Raw genomic sequence first — 9,914 nt, forward strand, 5'->3', positions numbered from 1 at the left:
CTTGTCTCTCCCTGCTGTAGTCTGGTACCTGACCAGTAGGGTGCGCTGTAGTGCAATTAAGTTAACTACCATGTTGCCGGACTTGGCTGGAGATTCCACAAGGAGCCTTGGCTCTGGTTAGGGAGGCAAAACCGGCGGGGACTGTTTCTCTTCATTTGCGCTACAGCGGACCCTACTGGCCAGGCGCCCAGTGAGCTCAGAGCAGACACCTGTAGGGCTTGACCTCCAGGGGGCGGTAGCTCACATCCGGTGTGGAGTAGCAAGGGGGATCGGAGGATGCCTGCTGACCTTCAGTTCTCCTGAGCTGTTGAGTTTTTTTTGAGGTGAGGGATTGCGCTGGACGTTATAAATTGGGGAGAGGTGTAGGTTTTCTGGGTCACGTCATGGGGACAAATCTTTAGCCAATCATGTCCTTGCTGTTGATGGCTGTGCCCCTCCCCCTCACAGTGACGGACGAATCAGCCGCGAGGAGATGGTGGTGTACTTCATGAGCGCCAGCTCCCTGCTGAACTGCAAGATGGGATTCATCCACACCTTTACTGAGACCACCTACCTGAAACCCACCTTTTGTGAGCACTGCGCTGGCTTTGTGAGTACCGGGCAGGGGGGAACATTCATCTTCCATCCATCTTTATTGCTTACATAGTGCCTTTGGCAATAAATCGCCTCAAAATGGTCCATCTTTAAATGACCGTTTTGATCTTGTTATGCGTCACACAGTTAGCCCGTATCGTGACACGCAGAGGCATGTATGCAAGTCACACTTGCATTGTTCCATTTATCTGCAAATCCGCTTACCCAAATGTCATGAAACTTCTTGTCTGTTCTTGCATCTGTGTGTCTGTGTGTCACACCTACATTTTCTGCATGGATCTGGAGAGCATGCTTACCCTATTGGTGTCGGCACAATGCCTGTCCGTTCACCCATCGGTCTGCACTCGGATCCCTTGCTTACTAAACGCCCTGTCGTCTCTGAATGGATAACCGTCTCCTCTTCGGAACACGCTAGATGTTTTAACGGGCATGACATCAAGAAGAACGGTCCCCCAAAAACATTCTCCTTTTTCTGGGAAAGCGGCACAGCTGGGGATGGGAAGTTTGTTGCTGGATAACTTAGATGACTTGCTGCTTCCGTCACGGCCCCGGGGGACGGATGATGCGGACGTACTTGTTCTTATTTTGTTGTTCCAGTTGCTGACGTGACTGTGGTTGATCAGGAGCTGTGGGATTCAAACCCCCTGCTTTACACGAGAGAGCGCCTCTGCTTCCTGTTTCCTGTTTTCTCTGGGTCGCATATCGGGCTTTTATTTAGCCCTCTCCCCTCCTCCTCCTCCTAGCTTTCACATCTCTCGCTCTTTCTAGCTTCCTTCCTGTGCTCGCTGAGCGCTGTTAAAAGATATACAGACAGGATGAACTGCAAGGACTGCGAAGCGATTCCTGTAAAAGGCTGTTTGGGCATAATATGTACAAACCAAGGGTGGTTGTGATCAGTACTGATAATCAAATATTTAAACAAACACCACTTGATATTTTTTTTTCCAAGTTACCTTGTTTGTATTCGTTCATGTGCAGAATTTCTGATGACTATCAGAAAGATGCAAACGCATCAATGACGTCTGTAATAAGGAACATACATTCTACTGTACAGTAATAGGTCATTTCAGAGGGAAGCAATGTTATTTTACTGTAATCTGGTACACACTATTCCTTGTGTTTTTTTTAAAGAATATTCAATCATGAAAAACCAATGTTTGTCCTGGTATTTATATATAGCGCCTTTCACAATCTTGAGTGTTGCAAAACCTGGTGAAATCATATATGCATATAATTCTTTTTTTTTTTTTTTTTTTATAGATCTGGGGGCTGTTCAAGCAGGGATATAAGTGCAAAGGTAAGAGACAGTCTTAAACCTCCCATTATATTTCCAAATTAGTCAATACCCTCAGGTTTTAAAGGTTTACTTCCATTTACTTTACAGGTGGAGTTTCGAAAGAACCACATTTTAGCAAACATGTAGGTTCTTTTTCAAACATCATATGCAACGCTGGTTTGAAGGAATCTCTTCATGCATGTTCTAAAATGTAATTTCCACGTGAATGCTTCCAGTCCAGTCCGTCTGAAACCGCGTGCTTCATGATCACGTGACGTGCGATTAGTCCACTACCAGGTTCTGAGATCGGCCGTCACTTTGCTGTTGGACTAGTCGACTGTTCAGTGCTGCCCCCAGTGTGCTGCGGTGTTAGTTTGTGAACGCCCCTCTGTGGATCTGTGTTGTGGTTGCCTCTCTCTCTCTCTCAGTTCCCTGTGTGCTTGTGTCTCTCCAGTATGTGGGGTGAACTGCCACAAGGCCTGTCGATTCCACCTGGCTGTGGAGTGCCGAAAACGAACCAAGAGCATCAGCCTGGATGGACCCCCCCGCCGTAACTCCCGATCCTTCAGCTTCCCTCCCCCTGGGAGCTCCCCGCCCTCCGTACAACAATCAGGTAACTGCCCCACCCTGCATACAGCGATCACAGAACTACCCTGCCTCCTGCACTCACCCTGCATACAGCGATCACAGAACTACCCTGCCTCCTGCCACCCTGCATACAGCGATCACAGAACTACCCTGCCTCCTGCCCCACCCTGCATACAGCGATCACAGAACTACCCTGCCTCCTGCACCCACCCTGCATACAGCGATCACAGAACTACCCTGCCTCCTGCACCCACCCTGCATACAGCGATCGCAGAACTACCCTGCCTCCTGACCCCCCTGCATACAGCGATCACAGAACTACCCTGCCTCCTGACCCCACCCTGCATACAGCGATCACAGAACTACCCTGCCTCCTGACCCCCTGCATACAGCGATCACAGAACTACCCTGCCTCCTGCCACCCTGCATACAGCGATCACAGAACTACCCTGCCTCCTGACCCCCCTGCATACAGCGATCACAGAACTACCCTGCCTCCTGCTACCCTGCATACAGCGATCACAGAACTACCCTGCCTCCTGACCCCCCTGCATACAGCGATCACAGAACTACCCTGCCTCCTGACCCCCTGCATACAGCGATCACAGAACTACCCTGCCTCCTGACCCCCTGCATACAGCGATCACAGAACTACCCTGCCTCCTGACCCCCTGCATACAGCGATCACAGAACTACCCTGCCTCCTGCTACCCTGCATACAGCGATCACAGAACTACCCTGCCTCCTGACCCCCCTGCATACAGCGATCACAGAACTACCCTGCCTCCTGACCCCCTGCATACAGTGATCACAGAACTACCCTGCCTCCTGACCCCCTGCATACAGTGATCACAGAACTACCCTGCCTCCTGCACTCACCCTGCATACAGCGATCACAGAACTACCCTGCCTCCTGACCCCCCTGCATACAGTGATCACAGAACTACCCTGCCTCCTGACCCCCCTGCATACAGCGATCACAGAACTACCCTGCCTCCTGCTACCCTGCATACAGCGATCACAGAACTACCCTGCCTCCTGCTACCCTGCATACAGCGATCACAGAACTACCCTGCCTCCTGCTACCCTGCATACAGTGATCACAGAACTACCCTGCCTCCTGCTACCCTGCATACAGTGATCACAGAACTACCCTGCCTCCTGCTACCCTGCATACAGCGATCACAGAACTACCCTGCCTCCTGCTACCCTGCATACAGCGATCACAGAACTACCCTGCCTCCTGACCCCCCTGCATACAGCGATCACAGAACTACCCTGCCTCCTGACCCCCTGCATACAGCGATCACAGAACTACCCTGCCTCCTGACCCCCTGCATACAGCGATCACAGAACTACCCTGCCTCCTGCCCCACCCTGCATACAGCGATCACAGAACTACCCTGCCTCCTGACCCCCTGCATACAGCGATCACAGAACTAGGTCGACACATTTAAACACTCTCCAGTGCTAAAGGTTTTGAATTTTTCCCGAAACGTGACTGTAGCTAACGAAATCAAATGGAATCCCTAGTAGCTGCCTTCAGTCGGTTTATAACTCTGAGATTATTAAATGCGTTAGAGAAGTGGAAACATGCTCTTGCGGATACTGTAAAGTATTGTTTTACAGTTAGGGATGTTCTCCAAATTCCCAGAATGGAAGCGATGGCTGTGCAGGATAAGGGAGCGTGTATGAAAAGCGTGTATGTTTTTTTCAGATAACAATTCTTTTTCTAAATATACACTCCCTTCTCCTCCCCCCCCCCCTCCCCACACACAAAGTCATGACCCTTGTCAGCTAGCTATCCGCACTGTGTTCCTGAAACTCTCTTTATCTTTCCTGTAAAAGTCTGCCTCCGACTCTTATCAGACATAGCTGCTGTGGTCTCAGGGCAGAGCGAGGTCAACATTTTCCATGAATATAAAATTTAAAAAATCTGTTGTTTGAGACATGCTGGGGACTACAACACCTCCAGTTAACAGCAGTATTTTTGGCAGTTTATACCATGCATTTATCATCGCTTTCCCGTACCTCTCTATGCTGTACCAGAACTCTCTGGGCTTTACAATGCTTAGCTATGCTTTCCGATGTTTTCATTGGTTGTTACACTTTGCTATGGGAAACTTTTAGAAGGTTAAATTGTTCAATATAGTGTTAATCCGTGTGCATAAATTGGATACATTGATAATATTTTAAATAGACAAAATCCTGTGGAAAAGCGCCCATGTCACCTGCTACTAAATTCACCGTTTTCAGTCTTTATTTCTTATATAGTGCCTTACGCGATAAATCACCTAAAACACTTTGCAGATAAATATAACGCAGTGTATAATATACAAAACAATTTGGAAAAATAGTAAAAGTTGATAAAATGCCCCTTTTTATAAAAAAAAAAATCTTATTTTAAAAAGCAGTGACAAAATGTACATTTTTTTTTAAAACAAAAGCACAAAGAGGTCTAACATTTTCACGCAGGAGCGCCTGTTGTTTCTATATCACTGATTACTGAGCGGAAATTGAGATTCTCACACCCAGAGGTTTTCATGCAGGCGGGTCTGTAAAGGAGATCGATGACGCATCTCGTTGCGTTCTGATATATTTGTGGTAAATGATCTGTGTAGCCAGGGGGGATAAACTGCAAAGTGATCTGGTTTTGAGACTCTGTGTTTTTAACAGTGATTGAAGAGGAGATCGAGTCGGTGGAAGACGGAGTGTTTGACGTCCATCTATAACAAGGTAAGATTGAAGAAACACAATCTGTACTTTATAATGCAGTTCCGTTGCAAAATCATTGCAGTAAACCTTAAGAATTGCCATCAGTTCAATATCAGAGACACACACATTATGTTAAGTTTGATTTACATTAAGCGTCTCTAATTTCTGTGTATTTACTTAGTTACTTAGTAAACACATGTGTACTTACACATAATTACAATGTTATTATGTATAGTTGCAATATACATGATGTTATTTTTTTTGCATGGTATAATCCTAACCCGAACTCTTTTCTGATATGATTGTGTACTTACAGATATTGTATAAAAACATTTACACATTAAGTAGATTGTAACTATGCATAATAACATTGTAATTATGTGTAAGTACATATGTGTTCATTATTATTTATTTCTTAGCAGACTCCCTTATCCAGGGCGACTTACAATTGTTACAAGATATTTTTTACATACAATTCCCCATTTATACAGTTGGGTTTTTACTGGAGCAATCTAGGTAAAGTACCTTGCTCAAGGGTACAGCAGCAGTGTCCCCCCACCTGGGATTGAACCCACGACCCTCCGGTCAAGAGTCCAGAGCCCTAACCACTACTCCACATTGCTGCCCTGTACTAGTAATACTAGTAATACATATGCTAGTAATACATATGCTGGTTTTATAATTAAATTTTCAAGGTCAATACATTGTTTTTTTTATGGCACTGTCTGTGTTTTGGTAAAATAAAAACCTTGATGAATCCGGCTGTTTTTCCTTCTTTTACAGAGTCGAATCTCAATGGACATTAGCCAGGAGACTGCATGTTTAAAATGTGCCAAGGACTGAAGCTGTCTGCAGTGTCTGTCACACAGAGGTGTTGAGCCAATGAGAAACGAACACAACAATGCAATAGAAAGGTTTACACTGCCCCCCTGTGGAGATGGGACGCTACTGCAGCCGTGCATGTTTCTCAGCTGTTTTGATCTAGATGATAAAATCCAGTCTTTTTTTTTTTTTTTTACTCGAGAAACTTTGCCAGTTTTTACAGCAAACACATTTTACCAGCCATCTTTTTTTTTAACCTAGTTCCTGTTCACGCAACAATAATGCTGCACAATGTCTTCTTAATGCATGTAACTTCCAGTTTCAACTATCTGTTGCTTGACTACAAAGTAGCATGTCTTGTTATTACTGGTATTATCAGTAAACGATTTTCAAGGACTGTTTAAAAAAAAAAAAAAAAAGTATTGATTCAAAAACAAAGCAGGGAATATGCAACTGTCTGCATTGTGCACCAGGACTCTACTGTTTATATTGTGTGGTAATTGACTCCAGTGTGGGGTAGCTCTGGAGACAGTCCAGCGAAAAGCCACCAGACCAATCCCTGGGCTTTAAAAGAACGAGCTACAAAGATAAGAAGGATTTATTTAACCTGGAACTAAGAATGAAGGAGGACTTGATGTCTTTTAAATTCTTAAAAGGAGTTGACAGAGTTATAGTCAATACCTTCAGCGCAGCAGAGAAACCAGGATCAGATGGAGACAGACTCGGGACCGAGGAAAGGAGACTCTTCTTCACACAGAGAGTGGTGAGGGGATGGAATGGGTCACCTAGTCATGTTGTTGAGGCAGAATCACTGGGATCCTTTTAAGACTTTTGAGATCAGTTTGGCTATTAGGAACCGGACGAGCGCTGATGGGAGCTCTCGCTGGTAAATGTTTTTGTATTTTATTGGGTTGTGCTCTCTGCTGTTCTCTTGCGTGGTCACTCGGTCATATTGTACAGTGGAATGGAGCGATTTTACATTTTTATATTGACTTACTGCCAAATGTCCTGGTGAACTCCCCAACCCACCAGGTTTTAAAAGGGGTAGAGAAATGTAATTAAGAAAACGTCATCTGAAGCTAATTATCCTCCTTTCAGAATGCATATCCTGCTTGCAGGGGTATAGTCACTGTGTGCTCAGTTGTACCATGTTAATTTCCCTATCTAAGTTATCTATTTTATAATGCATATGCAGCTATGGCCAAAAGTTTTGCTTCACCCTGTAGAATGAACTAATTTAGCTTCATTCGAAGCTTCATTAGCTTCGAATGAAACCTGCTGAATAATGTTACGTTAACATATTGAATTACACACCGCTTTGTAATTTTCCATACACTTAATGCAAAAACCCACACATTTGAAAAATGGGACATTTTGAAATCTAATGCTTTTATGGCTTCCGGTAGACGTTTTGTAGTTTCTTTGATTACACGATGTTAAATAAAAAAATCAAAATGATGATCATATAGTTTATTTTAATTTTTTTTTAATTGTCTCAATCCTAAAATTCTAGGTGATGCAAAACATTTGGTCACAGCTGTATATGTGTCTTTGAAAGCCCTGGGGGCATGTATACTTAGAAACATACGCGTACATCGCTGTGTACCTCTCGCTATCCATGCTTTTACTGTGTGTGTTTCCAGCTACAGTAACGGGTTTAAATACAAACAGCATTGATTTTCATTCATAGCAAGTGTTTTTTTTCTTCTTCTTTCATTTCAAGGGGCTATATAATATTTATAAATGTTTAAACAGCCCCTAGTAATGAATCATCTTACCTGTTCTATCCTGAATGGTCCTCAATGACACGTCCGTACAGGAAGACGCTGCACAGGGGATGCATCCTTTAAATGGAGGTGCTAGAACTGATTAAAAAAAAAGAACAAACGCATGCAGTGCAAACGGGAGGCATGGCTCTATGTAACACTGGCTGCAATACAGAGACTGTGTGGTGGGGCTGAACAGTAGGGAACTGGGAGCAAATATGATGGACCTGGGGTTTCAGTTTCACCTCCTCCTGTAGCCAGAGCTGCTCGTTAAGCTTTGTGATGGCTGAAATGTGAAGTCGTTGCTGGTGTGAATGTGTGTATTATGCGTTGTTTGCTGGTATCGAATATGTGAAGTTTACATCATTTTTTTTATATGCTTTCTGCTTGTTTCTAGCCCATTGTACACACATGACCGTAAGGTTTGGAATAAAGGGGGGCTAGTACACCCCCACCCCCCCCAAACAAGACCCCTGCTTGTATAAGAATTGATATACTGTCTTTTTTTTTCTTAAATGCTTGAAATGATTAGGATATTTCAGCCCACGCTGAGATCGATACAGTTGAACACAGAGCAATGCAAAAAGTATATTTCAAACCTTGCATAATTGCCGTAGCTGTGATTGTGTTTATATTATACCCTATGGGAAATAATTCTGGATACCCTCATATTAAAAATACATTTGATTAAGCGATCAAGGCGACTCTAATCGCATGTAATGGACAGGCCCCCAGTGTTCATAATTGCTATTGAGTCGTTGAAACTGGCAGATTTTAAAAAGTGGCTTCAAATCCCATTTTGAATTTCTGTTTCCACCGCCCTTACTGTGCTCTGGGGCTTCAGTCATTGGGAGTGACTCTGGCTTTCAGTATTGGGTTCATGTTTTTCTGGAGAATCCAACTGTGTGGGCCAGTGTGGAGGCTGTGTGGTCCAGTGGTTAAAGAAAAGGGCTTGTAACCAGGAGGTCCCCGGTTCAAATCCCACCTCAGCCACTGACTCATTGTGTGACCCTGAGCAAGTCACTTCACCTCCTTGTGCTCCGTCTTTCGGGTGAGACGTAATTGTAAGTGACTCTGCAGCTGATGCAAAGTTCACACACCCTAGTCTCTGTAAGTCACACCTTGGATAAAGGTGTCTGCTAAATAAACAAATAATAATAATAACTGCTGGTATAAACTAATATTGGTCCCCCCGAATATGTGTCCCCCCAGTAACAAATATTCTGTGAATATTTGTACCCTCATACATACAAAGAAAGATTACTTTGTTACAAAGAAATAAGGGGGTACAAATATTCGGAAGGGGAACCAATATTCCCAACTATTGGTTCCTGGGGGAAGAAATATGCAAAGGGGCGGGGGACACATATTCTCGGACAACCGGACTGAAATGACAATTCGGATTTTCCCAAGCCTAATGCCATTTGAAAACCAGATAATATCAAATGTATTATATTTTAGAAATAAGACTCCTGTTGCATAGCAGTTTTAACTATTTCATGTTTTACTACGATCTTGAATTAGCTGTATAGGCAACAAGCTCAGGTGTGTCTTATTAAATTCACAGTAAAACCAGGAGTGGAACAAACTGCTGTGCAATGGGAGTCTTATTTCCATCCCTGTATTAGAACCCAGGACCGCTCACAGCGATTGGAAATACCATAAAATAGTAATGAATACTAAACAGTTATTCTTAATGTTGTTTGAATGGTGTGTTACAGTAAATGACCCCCTGTAAAATAATTGGGCTGAAAAAGTGTACAGTGACATTCTGAGGGTCTGACTTTGATCTTGTGCTGTGTGTGACTAAGCTTTGACAAAACCAGTGCCAGTATTTAATTGCTTGTAAGCACATTGCATCGTGTGTTAAGACAGCTTTATTTAAATGAAGTGTGATTAAAATCCTTGACATCTCTTCTGTTTTTAAAGTATTTCTTTGTTTTGTTGTTTCAGGCACAGATGGAGCTAATATAACTGTGAAACATGTAGACTGAGAAGTCGTTTTAAATGTAGGAAAAGTAACGTATTCAAAATAAGCTGTTGCTGTTTTTGGCAAGCTGATATAAAGCTTTTCAGAAGTCTGCCTGGTGAAGTTTGAAAACAGAAACATATCTTAACTCTTACTGGAGCTTTTTAGTAATTTATGGCTGTTA

General features: G+C 43.6%; 1 protein-coding gene across 1 annotated transcript in view; it reads left to right on the top strand.

Moving 5' to 3' along the window:
• The window catches only part of LOC117398603 (RAS guanyl-releasing protein 2-like), a 30,534-nt gene extending 20,859 nt beyond the window's left edge, over positions 1-9,675 (top strand). Inside the window, exons 13-17 of the mRNA XM_034915312.2 lie at positions 448-589; positions 1,855-1,891; positions 2,325-2,483; positions 5,135-5,194; positions 5,957-9,675. Coding sequence (XP_034771203.1) covers positions 448-589; positions 1,855-1,891; positions 2,325-2,483; positions 5,135-5,190 — 394 coding nt within the window. The 3' untranslated portion in view covers positions 5,191-5,194; positions 5,957-9,675. The remainder of the gene's footprint in view (positions 1-447; positions 590-1,854; positions 1,892-2,324; positions 2,484-5,134; positions 5,195-5,956) is intronic.
• The last annotated feature ends 239 nt before the right edge of the window (positions 9,676-9,914 follow it).

This window comes from Acipenser ruthenus, chromosome 51, assembly GCF_902713425.1.
Source record: "Acipenser ruthenus chromosome 51, fAciRut3.2 maternal haplotype, whole genome shotgun sequence".
Lineage (NCBI taxonomy): Eukaryota > Metazoa > Chordata > Actinopteri > Acipenseriformes > Acipenseridae > Acipenser > Acipenser ruthenus.